Below are 13,499 nucleotides of genomic sequence, written 5' to 3' on the forward strand. Positions count from 1 at the left end.
CATGCTGACCTTGAGCAAATCAATGCCCTTAGCATGTACTTCTGGCTTCTATCACCACAAGAGCTAGACAGCCTCACCATCTATAGTAGTCAACAATTTCTGGCCACTGTCCCCTGTCTATTTTAAGATATCCCTACTACATTTCTGTGTTGCACAGTTCAAAGAAATAAAAGAACACATGAACCTGTGTTTAAACACAAATAATTTACCTTGGAACCTGGGGTATATGTGTTCCTACTGTGATTAGCTCAAAAAATATTTAATTTGGTAAGTTTCCACTTCCTCCTTTCATTTTTCAAATACAATATATTTTTAACAAAGAGTAAAAAAAAAAAAAAAAAATCAAGAATAAGACACTTCCATTTATTGCCAAACCAGATTTATAAATAACCTCACTCATAAAGTAAGCCAGATTTGGCAATGTTTTCAAATATAAACTATAAAAACTATTTAAAAAATAATAGTTATGTGCTTTTCATGCAAAATTATACTACATATTAAAATAGTACCTAAGGAATATACTACATTTTCACCAATCTACCTTAATGTTTACTAACTCTTCAAATTCTTGTATTTAATTGACAGAAAGCCCATTTCAAACTTTTTGTGTGTTTTTTTCCCATTGTTTTTAATCAATCAACATCAGGTAACATCAAACAAAATGCTAACACTAGTTTTTGTTTATTACAAATAAAAACTTCACTTTTGTCTAACTCTAAACACAGAATCTATAAGTTAGCATCGCAATTGTATAGCTTCTGAAATTCAGGTAAATTATTTACTTGAAAAAATATATATAAACAAATTAGAAACTACTAATTATACTTAGCAATTATTCATAGCTTTTTTTTTCATTGCCAACAGAGCCTAACATTTGTGCAAAGGCCTAATGCTAGCAGAAACAAGTATCATAAGATATACAGCATTTTAGATTTGTAAAGGATTTCCTTTATTCTCTTGAAACATTTTATAAAAAGATAATGTCAAGTATAAAAATTAAATAAAGCTTTTTTTTCCTACTCTGATCCAAAAGATTTCAAATAAAGAAAAGGAATCTATGTTTCACATGGACTAAATCTGATATGCAGAATAATGCAGGAAAATGAAGTCATTCACTAACAAATGAACTAAATATACAGCCCAAGCAGATGGAGCCTGGGGTTTTATATAATACTAGAGGCCCAATGCACGAAATTCATCCAAGGGGCGTGGCCCTCACAGCCATGGCGGTTGCCTCGGCCCTTGCAGCCATGGCTTTGTCCGGAAGGATGTCCTGAAGGTCATTTAGCTGTCCAGTATAATTAGCATATTACGCTTTTATTATTATAGATGCTGACTACTGAAAGCTCTTAAGACAAAATCTATGGAGTATAAAGGGGAGCAGGGGAAAACACCATTATTATTCTCATGCTGGTAAATAAGATTTTAAAATAATATGTCCAGGAAAAAATTAACTAAAAGCTAATCTTATATTTCATTAAATTGAAAATGACAAGATTTCATTTTTTATGCTGCATTATATTCCACTGTGTGCACACTTGTGTGTGTGTGTGTGTGTGTGTGTGACATCTTCTTTACCCATTCATCTAACGATGGACACTCAAACCTAAACTGATCTTATGCTGCTTTCTTTATTTATCCGAAGCAGTCTTTTTTCATCACATATACACACAAAATTATTTCATTTAGCATAACTTCAACATTTATTTAATAACCAAAGAGTAATTGTCACTTACCTGTAGTACCGAGATTGTAAGTATGTTGAACAAACAGTCTTCGACACGTGACTGGCTGACCCAAAGTCTATTACTTTAACCCTGTAAGGCTGCCGAACAGGATCCACCAACATAATATTCTCTGGTTTGAGATCAGCATGAATTAAACCAAGACTTTTCAACTTTTTCAGTGCAGTGGCCACTTGTTGAAGAATGGGTCGAATTACTTTTAGTGGCAGGGGACTGAATTTATTTTGTTTCAGAAAGTCATACAAGTTTTGTTCCAGCATCTCAAAGACTAAACAAGTATGGTTACGGTGCTGAAAACATTCATAAGCTCGTACAAAGTTATACTCATCAGCATTTTCAGTACTGAGTCTTGCTAATATGCTCACTTCTATCTGCCCTTGACGTGCATAAGAAGGATGATTCTTCAAAATCTTGATTGCTACGATTTCATTTGTCCCTCTTTTCCAGCATTTGACGACCTGGCCAAAAGTGCCTCGACCAAGAAAATCAAGGACTTCATACGTGTTTTTCATGGAGCATAAGACTTCATGCTGTACTAACTGATAGTCACCTTCTCCAGTGGTGCAATTCTGCTTTGTTCCTGTGGTAGTTGTCACAACTGTCACTGGATTTCCCATGTTAGTTTGCAACATTGCAGGAAGTATGGACAATTCATCGACAATCTGCATTGCGCTGTGATTATCCAACTCCTCACTCTTGCGCTTCAATCCACATCGCTGAGGGCCTCCTAGGAAATGTAACCTAGGTCTCCACGCCCCAATCGGAGATGCCTCCACTTGAGCTTGCTGCGCCTGAGCTGCTATTACCTTTGTAGCACCCGCAGTGTTTTTTAAAACCACAGCACTTGTCTGCAATGAAAAGTTGTGTCCTCGAGGTCTGTTAAATGCTATCTTTGTCTGAAAAGCACTACCCTTTGTGAGAGGATGAGAATTTCCAATGTTTCTACCATTCACGTAGGTCCGTGGGTAGTTTCTTTCCTGGAATACACAACTGCTTGGCTCTACTTTGAGTTTCTTCACACTACAAAAGGCACTTGACTGAGTTTGATAAACATATGGTGGGTAGACCAAGACTTGTGAGGCCATACCTGCAAAAGAAAGAGAAAAAGGACTTATTAATTACAGAAAGTTTAATTTTAACCCTCATAAAGAAAACTTTTAAGGGTCAAATCCATAATTTATAAAAATAATTAAATTCCATCAAGATTTTTTTCTCTTGAAGATGATTGTTGGGGTCCAACCCCAGCAGGTCCAGGGGTCCCCAAAGGTGTGGACGGAGTCGGTGAAGGAATGACACGGAGACAGCGTTCAGTTGATCAGCAGCCTAGCCAGGATCTCTAGCCAGGATCTCCAGCCAAATTCTGTGTTTTATTGTCTTATTACATCTGTATTTATACCAGTTGATTTTAATCCTATCAATTTCTATTCCAAAGGTTAGGGTGTTTCTTATCTCCATTCCGGGGAGTAAAGATTATGTAGCTTAAGCGTGATTGTTCGTAGTTAAAGTGATTAACTACCCGCCTGGCACTTAGTTAAGGGGTTTTATTCCCTCCCTAACTTCAGGGAAAAATCCCTACCTGGGGAAACAACCTTTCTCGGAGAGGTGACCTTGGTTAAAACACATAGCGCCAAGAAAGGGAGCAAACATATTAAGAACAGTATGCCATATACGCCAGGTCCCTTGAAACATATGCTGTGCAGATGTTTCTTCCCTGCAGCGACTGTGTCAAGCAGCAAGGATGGACTGGCTTCCGGCAGATGATACGCATTTCAGTACCTCTACTTTAGTTAATGCTTCAGCTACTTTGAATGTTGTGTAAGTCATTCCAGTACCTGCACCCATAAAAATAGATTCAGAAGCAGAGATGATGAAACTCACAGATAGGAATTTCTAAGCCCTGGCCAGAGTGGCTTTAAGAGCATCATCTCATATACCAAAAGGTTATGAGTTCAATTCCCAGTCAGGGCACATGCCAGGTTGCAGTCTCCATCCCCAGCAGGAGGCAGCCAATTGATGTCTCTCTCTCTCACACATCAACGTTTTTCTCACCTTCTCCTTTCCTCTCTCTCTCTCTCAAATCAATAAAAACATATTTTTTAAAAATCAACTAAAAGACATTGTTTTAAAGACACAGGTATGAAAATGTGATCAGTACTGAAGATTTATAAAGACCTACAAGAAGTAGTAAGTGAAAATAACAACAAAAAAGCAAAAGCCTTTAAAGACAGAAAAACATATTTTTTACCTAAAGAAAATCTCAAAAATGTTACCTCATAAAAAACTGGGACAAAAGACCAAAGCATTAAATTTGTAGCCAACACTTCACAAAAACAAAACCACAACAAAAACTAGCAATACAACCAACAAAAAAAAGTCTCCTTGGTGAAAGTTATTTTAGGGAATATTTTCACTCAATTGGAAATAAGCAAATAGCTACATTATATCAAAGTAAACCTTTGAGATTCTGTTTATATAAAAACCTTCCATTCAGATTTCTTTTCTGTACACATCTATCAACTATGCTTCCAGGATATATTAAAAACAAGTAGACACAGGTGCAGTTCACTTTCAAAAGTGAACTTATTACCACTCTTTAAAGGGAGACAGAATGGAACAGGAAATGAAATATACAGATAAGATTGGTGTATCAGGTACAATGTACCAATGCTTCTCTAATCTGATAGCTTCAAAGCTAACAGAGCTAGAGGATCACACTATGTAAAAATAGTAACGTTCTCCACAGTTAGGGTGGTACTAGGTTCACTAATGGGAGGATGCATTTTTAGTCAAATTACACAATTATAAATCATAGACTACAAGTGACCTCAGCATGTTATGATCAGCACCAGAGACAAGCAGACTGAAAAATAATGGAAAAAAGAAGTGAGCATGCTAAAAAACAGAAAACACCACTGCGCATGAGCGTGCACACATACATGCTTCTTGATCTATTACCAGATCCCCATCCTATTCTGTCTTTACCTGGATCCAGCCATCACTCAGAGCCCTCGCTTTAGCTTCCTCATCTAAATCAAACCCCCAAAACCTGACCTGCTACTCTGTCCCAAGAATATTATTAACCTCTTCTTTTGATTACCTCCTACCACACAAATGCCCAATATTCTTTGATTAACTCTAGTTCTTGTCCTTCTAGTAAAATAGATTCCAAATTAACACTTCTCTTATGTAACACAAAAGATGCTTAGCAGCAAAAGAATCCAAAATTCTTAATCTAATTACAGTGGCTCTCAAATCTTTTTCCTGACATATCTCAGGTACGATGAGCTTTGAAGAAGTAAAGTACTTTTGCGGGGGAGGTAGTAATCAAGTACAACACTTTTGTTAAAGAAGTAACCCATGTTAGGGAAGGTGATTTTCACCAAGGCATTTTTATGTACACAGAAAATGAATAATTAATTTGATCATTCCAAGAAAGGACTTTTACACATCACTGCAATGACTTTCAACCCTGCAGAATACCTTTTTGAAAATAATAGGGTCGCCCTAACCAGTTTGGCTCAGTGGTAGAATGTCGGCCTGAGGTCGGAAGGGTCCCAGGTTTAATTCCGGCCAAGGGCACATGCCCCGGTTGCAGGCTCAATCCCCAGTGTGGGGCGTGCAGGAGGCAGCCTATCAATGATTCTCTCTCATCATTGATGTTTTTCTCTCTCTTGCCCTCTCCCTTCCTCTTTGAAACCAATAAAAAAATATATTTTCTTTAAAAAAAGATGCCTGCTAACTTGAGGAATCTCGTTTTCTTTATTGCAAAAAAAATATTTATAGCCCTAACCGGTTTGGCTCAGTGGATAGAGCGTCGGCCTGCGGACTCAAGGGTCCCAAGATCGATTCCAGTCAAAGGCATGTAGCTTGGTTGTGGGCACATCCCCAGTAGGGGGTGTGCAGGAGGCAGCTGATCGATGTTTCTCTCTTGTCGATGTTTCTTTCTGTCCCTCTCCCTTCCTCTCTGTAAAAAAATCAATAAAATATATTTTAAAAATATATTTATAAAGTAGAGTTGGTAAGCTACTGCTTTTGCTTTCAATTTGTCCTCGCTAATTAGAAAACTCTCCCTCGGGCCCCCCTGGAGTTCCCAGCACTGTCAGCTTCAGCCTACCAACCAGCACAATCTATTTTGCTTTGTGGGGAATGGATCTCCCATAGCACAGGCTTCCGAGCAAAAATCCCACAAGAAAGCTTTTCTTTTAACAAGATACAAATAGCACAAACTAAGAGCAAAAAATTGAAAAATCTGACTTCATTAAAATTTGAACTTTTGTTTAGTTATCAAATGATACCAGAAATAAAGATAAGCCACAGATATAGTGAAGATATTGGCAACACATATAACTGACAAAAGATCTAAAGATTTCACACTGCTTGGCAAAACTCAGTAAGAAAATAGGTAAAAGATATCAACAAGCAATTTACAAAAAAGGGAAATAAAGGCCAAAAGACTTCTTAAAAGAAAATTCTCAACCTCAACTAGTAATAAGGAAAATAGTAATTAAAACTATGGTAGGATTCCATTTCATACACATCAGAATGACAAAATATAAGATAATACCCAATGTTGGAGAGTGAGGCATAGAGACTTATATACTAGGGTAAGACGTACAAACACTTTAGAGAGCAAAACTGGAAATGGTCATAATCTAGTAATTCTTCTCCCAGGTATATATCCTGCCTACGGACAGTCTCCTAATAAGTACAACAAAACAGGCAAAATCATGTTCACTGCTACAATGTATATAACTACAAAATTTTGAAATAACCTAATTATTACAAAAGGAATTGTCAAGGTGCAGCTTTTTCATACAACACATACAATACAAGTGTGTTTTATACCACAAACATCATATATTTACTAGGGGCCTGGTGCACGAAATTCATGCACTCAGGGGGACCCTCAGCCTGGCCTGCGCCCTCTCACAGTCCAGGTGCCCTTGGGGGATGTCTGACTGACAGCTTAGACCCTCTCCTGCCACTGTGGCGCGCACTGACCACCAGGAGGCAGCTCCTGTGTTGAGCATCTGCCCCTTGGTGGTCAGTGTGTGTCATAGCGACCAGTCGTTCCACCATTTGGTCAATTTGCATATTAGCCTTTTATTATATAGGATTTATATACCACAAAAAAGAAAAAATACCAATTGTAAGGGCAAAACATTTATTTTAAAATGTATCACAATTTCAAAGCAGTTAAAATGTAGGAAAAGCTATGCATGTTAGAATTAATCATGTGCAGCAAAATGAATTAGCTGAAATTACACATATCAACATGGATAAATCTGAAAACAACAATGTAGGGGGGGAAACAAGTTGCAGAAGAGCATGTACCATTTATTATAAAATTAGCAGCGACAAATCTATGCTGTGCTTTTAGATATAGTAAGTATGTGGTAAGGTATAAAAACATGTGTGGATATGATAAAAATGCCAGAAAGAAAGGAAAAAGACTTCAATTATATGTACTGTTATTTTGCACCCAGGATGGCAGTTGCATGAAAATTAATTCTATTACTCTATACTTTCATAGCCAAAATTTACATTATTTTTATTTTATTTTTTCTATTTCAGAAAACTTTTGCAAGTTGTTTTATTTACAATGCCAACTTTTAAAAGGTCACTAGACCTTTTAACTGGACAATAAACTAGGCAGAAATCGCTTTGCAAAAAGAGGGAAAGCCCAAAATGCCACTGTTTATAGAGAACCCACAATTCAGTTTTATCCAGAGCAACGAAAAAAGAGACTTTCGATCATACTGGAAGAAACTTAGCCATATGTTTGGAATCTAAACCCAAACTACACATGCAATGAGGACAATATTCTGCTAATACAATTGATTTGCACTTGTCTACTGTTTGTCTTATATTTATATTAAGAATTGAAACAAAGCACTGCACTAGTATTTGGAACAATCCTTACAGTGTTACAGTGCCAGGCACAACTTTTCCTTCTCTTCACACCACTGGTTCTCTTTGCTGTACCGGGGCTTCCTCTTCTTCAGTAAAGTCCCTTTTGATATACAAGGTCTTGTAAATCTCTTCAGGAGTTTTCCCCTTGAGCATATTGGCAACACTTTTGCATGTAACATCAAACAAACCTTTGAAGTCTAAATAGTTTGTAGCCAGAGTAAGTTCAACAAGTGTTCCTTGGTCAACTTTGAGGAATTCGTGGTCCCAAACAGGGATACCATCTGTTTGCTTTTCTTTGTTCTCATCATCCTCAGGAGAAGGGTCATCCTTGTGGTGGGTGCACCACTGAATGACCTTTTTTAATATTTTGCATTAACATTTAGTAGAGGAACTAGGTCATCATCACCTTCATCACACATTCCCAACTCTTCTAACATGGTCTTGATAGTCACAGATTGTTTGGCAATTTCAATATCACCTTCAAATTTCTCTCCATCAGAAAGCTGCAACTTCACTGAAGGCATGGTGCTAGTCTCAAGGAGAGAGCAGGCAGAGGCTGACGAGAACAGCAATACTGGGGCAGCATCAGCAGACTCAAGAGAGAAAGCCACTTATCATTATTTTTAAACTAGAGGCCCGGTGCACAAAAATTTGTGCACTCGGGAGGGAGGGGCGGTCCCTCAGCCCGGCCTGTGCCCTCTCGCAGTCTGGGACCCCTCGGGAGATAACGACCTGCTGGCTTAGGCCTGCTCCCGGTGGCAGAGGGCAGGCCCAATCCCTAGGTGCAACCCCTGGTCGGGCTCAGAGCAGGGCCAATTGGGGAGTTGGGGCGCCGCCCCCTGTCATGCACAGAGCAAGGCGGATTGGGAGGTTGCAATGCCACCCTCAGTCACGCTCAGGATAGGGGCGATTGGGGGGTTGGGGCACCACCCCCTGTCACACTCAAGGCAGGGTCGATGGGGAGGTTGCAGCGCCACCCCGTCACGCACAGAGCAGGGCCGATCAGGGGGTTGGGGCACTGCCCCTGTCACTCACAGAGCAGGGCCCATCAGGGGGGTTGGGGCTCCGTAACCTGTCACGCACAGAGCAGGGCCCATCAGGGGGGTTGGGGCTCCGTACCCTGTCACGCACAGAGCAGGGTCAATCAGGGGTTGGGGAGCTCCCCCCTGTCACGCACAGAGCAGGTCCCATCAGGGGGTTGGGGAGCTCCCCCCTGTCACTCACAGAGCAGGGCCCATCAGGGGGTTGGGGAGCTCCCCCCTGTCACTCACAGAGTAGGGCCGATAGGGGTGTTAGGGTGCTGCCCTCTATCACCCACAGAGCAGGGCCGATCAGGGGGTTGGGGCACCGCCACTCTCACACTCAGGGCAGGGCCGATGGGGAGGTTATGGCTCTACCCCGTCACACACAGAGCAGGGCCCGTGGGGGGGGGGCGGGGGGGGGTTGGGGCGCCGCACCCTGTCACACACAGAGCCGCAGGATGATCAGGGGGTTTGGGTGCTGCCTCCTGTCACACTGATCCCGGTGCCGGGAGGCCTCTCGGCTCCGCTGATCCCGGTGCTGGGAGGCATATTACCCTTTTACTATATAGGATAGAGGCCTGGTGCATGGGTGGGGCCGGCTGGTTTGCCCTGAAGGGTGTCCTGGATCAGGGTGGGGGTCCCCACTGGAGTGCCTGGCCAGTCTGGGTGAGGGGCTGAGGGCTGTTTTCAGGCTGGCGGGTGACTGAAGCTCCCAACCTCTCCTTTTTTTCTTTTTCTTTTTTTTATTCTGGGCCAGCTTTAGCTCTGGCTCCAGTTCTGAGGCCTCTGCTGCTGAAAGCAGGTATCTGGTTTGTTTGGGTTCTATAATCGAAATACTGTATCAACTCTAGCTCTGAGATCCTGACTGGCTGAAAGCAGGTTTCTGGGGTTTTGTTTAGCTTCTATATTTGTAACAATGTTTCAAACTGCAAGCTCAGAGGCCAGCAAGGCAGGCGGGGAACGTTGGTTTCCTCCGTCACTGAAGCAAGCAAGCCTCATGTTAGCGTCAAGCTGCCTGGCTGCCAGCCGCCATCTTGGCTGGCAGTTAATTTGCATATTGCCCTGATTAGCTAATGGGAAGGGTAGCGTTGTATGGCTAATTACCATGTTTCTCTTTTATTAGATAGGATGAAGTGGGGAGGGAGGATCTACCAAATAACGGAACCTCTTTAATTGTATCTTTTTAATTTCAAAAAATATATAACCAACCATTTTAGATATTTTATTAGCATATTCAATTAGCCATACTCTATTTCATTCCATTTATATTTCAATTTTCAATTTTTTTTAATTCAAATCAAGTAAAGACATTTAGGAACAGGAAGAATTTAGCAATAAACATTTTTAAAAAAATATTTATTGTTGAAAGTATTACAGATGTCTGCTCTTTTCCCCCACTGACCCCTTCTAGACTGCTCTCTCCCGCCCTCCCCCCCAATCAAATAAACATTTTTTTTCATCAATGAGCTCCCAGCAAGAGGCAAAGATATGTACATATATAACAACACAGAGGGCAATAACATAAGGATGCAGGTAGCAAAGAAAAGGGGATGATTAACATGTGCCCTAAAGGAGCACAAAAAGGGTTCAGTAAAAAGTTAACCTAAAAGTTAAATTTGGAAGGTGGTGGGAAGAAGTCTGCTATGTAGGAGAGGATATTCCTTGCAGTACAAACCAATAGCACATGTAAGGACAGAGACTAATGAAAAACATGACATACTGGCTAGAACAGCACCCACAATTTATGGTTGGCCACATCGGACCCAGACTATTTTTGTATGACCCACAAGCTAAGAATGGTTTTTACATTTTTAAAGGGTGTTGGTTTTTTTTTTAAGTATGCAACAGAGACCACATGTGGCTTGCAAAGCCTAAATATTTGCCAACTAACCCTGAAAGAAAGTTTGTCAATCTCCACACTAAAACGTAACTTGCCAGTGGAGAGGGAGCTAGAGAAAAAGATGGTCCTTGAGAAGAAAGACAACTTTAAAAGACATCATAAAAGAACCTTGTCTTCCAGGCTGAGCCACAGTCAAATTAAAAAACAGAATCATATTTGTATTTTTAAAGGATTACTCAGGCAAAGCTGTGAAGGATAAACTAGAAAGGAGTAATAATGGAACCGTGGGAAGATTATAGTAATAGTCCAGATAAGAGCTGATCAGAGCCTGAGCAAAGGCATACACTAAGGGGGTGAAGTCGAAAGTACTGATTACCAACAGGTAGACAGAAGGAAGAACCACAGAACTTGGTGAGGAGTAAGAAAGGAAGGAACTGACACAACCATGTTTCTGGCTTTAAAAAAATGATCACTAAATAATAATAGAAAATGTATTTTTAAAAAGCAGAAGGAGAATTTAGAGGAAAAATTGAACTCAATTTTAGATGCTGAGTTTGAGGTGCCTTGTGACTTAGCCTGAGTTCCCTTAAATGTAGAATCTTAAAGAAAGACCTATATTCAGGGAGTTTACTTGGAAAGTTATCTCACAGGGCAAAAGTGAGGTATCTGGAGAATAAGTCAGAAAAAAAAAAGCAAATAATAAATGTAAAGGAATGATAGAATTAAAAATTTCCCATTTGGCAACAATCATAACTGATTCAAGCAAGAATTACCAATGGATGCAAAACCTGGTGGGTGGAAGTTTGAATAATGAAGTTTTTTGGGAGACAATTCAATGTGAGTCTCCCATGTTTCTCCATGTCTTGCAAGTAGAGACACTGACTTTGTTCTGGAGTCACTTCTGAAAGATGTTCGTACACTGAACAGCCTTGGAAGTAGAAATAGTGTTTTCCTCCTGAGCAAAGGGCAGGCTGTCTAATGTCCAGTAAGATAAAGGTAATGACTCTCTTGGGCAAATGTCAGGCAGGCTTACTTGCCCCTTATATAAAATTCGAGTTTCCTAAACCTGGGTTCCTCTCCTACAACGTGACTCCTTTTGTGCAGGGGTCACCTGGTCCTGTTCACATCACCCAGTGGGAACCGAGTTGGGGGACAAGGCAAATACTGACATACTGACTACACTGCTATTACTATGAGTAAGAAAGTCCTTTATTTCCTATCTGCTGCCAGCATCCATGGCTAATTTGTTATCTTGCAAGACCCTTCAGAGTTCTTGACATTTATACTGCTTCAAAATACACCCCCACAAGATAGGTATTAATCAAAAAGAAGAAGCCAACAGATGCCACCTTTACCAAATGATCCATGTTAACATCATGTGCCTCCTGATATGATGAGCTAGCAGCAATACACTTCACTGTGATATTTCTAAGCACAAGAAGACAAATCCAAATTGAGGGCCATTCTTAAAAAACACGTATTGTTGGTCAAAATGTCAATGTCAGGAAAATAACACAAAAACTGAAACACTTTACAGATTACAACAGAACTAAGGAGACATAAAAACTTGTAGGGAAAAATTGGGTAAAAGGATATCATGTCCGTTACTTACTCTAAAAAAATTCAGGGGGGGAAACAATATAAAGAGAAAAGGTAAATGTGAATGGGGTAAAATGTTAATGCTTAAAGAATTTAGGTTAAAGATATATAAGAATCCTTTGTACTATTTTTTAACTTTTCTGTAGATCTGAGCTTTTGTCAAGTGATAAACAAAAAGAGTATGAGTGAGAGGCATAAAACAATGGTTTTTTTGCACAAGGCTGCTCTTCGAGGGTTACACACTTGGAGATGAACTGCTGAATATGTTAGGCAAGCCCAAATCACCTAAAATCTAGAATGATCAGGCATACAATGAGTCCCTGGGATCCATCTTCTGCCGTCATTAATAAAAAAGTATTCATAAGCCGTGAAAGAAAATCTTTTCATTTAAAAGTATTACTTAATTCACAGTAGCTTTTGGAACTTTTGGTTATTATGTAATTTTCTCATCAATAGAGACTAAAATTAGAATTTCACTTTGTGGTCCAATAAATTTGATAATAAAAAGGCCTTTTCATTCTTGAACGGATAGAAAACCCCAGTATAGTCTATACAGGGCTCTACAACAGGATTTAGAAAATGGAACTACATAACTAGCAATATTCAGATAATAAAAAGTAATTTCTAGTCACACTATTTTATTTCTAAATTTCTTTGTAATTTGAGAGCATATTTACAAAAGACAAAGTAACATGTCTTGTTAGTATAAAAGATGGGATATATAATAAAATAAACTTTTAGTGTGAATAGTAAATGAGTTTAACTCTTCACTGGCCATTTAAATCTCAGTATTTTAAATACCTATATCGTTAACAGGTTGTTTTACCAGTATTCTATCCAGGAAATTAGTTACACTAACACATTTCACATAAGAAATATTTTCACATAAATGAACCACCACATGCTGTAAAACTTCATAAAATAAACCTGCTGTCTGAGATGCCCACAAAACATTTATTTGAAAACACTAAAGTCTTGGGTATTTTCCATCAGCATTGTGAACAAAGCATCTCGGGAATGTGTCGACTGTAACACAAAATCAGCATGTTAAATAACAAGCTTCCTCTGACTTAGCAAACAATTCTAGCTTTTGGAACAGAAAATGACCTGTTGGGTATTTCAAAGCTGCTAGAAATTACCCTGCCAATATAAATCTTTATTTAAGAAAGGCTAGAAGGAATTAATTAAAAACAATATTCAAGGACTATTCTTACCACAGCATATAATTCCCTAGAATTTTCCAAACCATATAATATCAAAACTCAGAAATGGAAATACTGACTGAAAAGCTGACTAAAAAGTTCACTCAAAGCACTCTCTTCCTTGAAATAAACTTTAAGCTTAACAATTCAAATCTAGCTTATAAAACTTAAGTACAAA

At 39.3% G+C, this 13,499-nt stretch overlaps 1 protein-coding gene and 1 pseudogene across 6 annotated transcripts in view; both read right to left on the reverse strand.

Annotated features, from left to right (window-relative positions):
* The window catches only part of HIPK3 (homeodomain interacting protein kinase 3), a 72,333-nt gene that overhangs the window by 44,304 nt on the left and 14,530 nt on the right, over nucleotides 1-13,499 (reverse strand). For all 6 annotated transcript variants that reach the window (XM_036326287.1, XM_036326290.1, XM_036326291.1 and 3 more), the window contains exon 2: nucleotides 1,737-2,832. In XM_036326287.1, coding sequence (XP_036182180.1) covers nucleotides 1,737-2,830 — 1,094 coding nt within the window. In that variant the 5' untranslated portion in view covers nucleotides 2,831-2,832. The remainder of the gene's footprint in view (nucleotides 1-1,736; nucleotides 2,833-13,499) is intronic.
* LOC118665166 lies at nucleotides 6,824-8,385 on the reverse strand (annotated as a pseudogene).

The sequence above is a fragment of the Myotis myotis genome, unplaced genomic scaffold (genome assembly GCF_014108235.1).
Source record: "Myotis myotis isolate mMyoMyo1 unplaced genomic scaffold, mMyoMyo1.p scaffold_m19_p_10, whole genome shotgun sequence".
Taxonomy (NCBI): Eukaryota; Metazoa; Chordata; class Mammalia; order Chiroptera; family Vespertilionidae; genus Myotis; species Myotis myotis.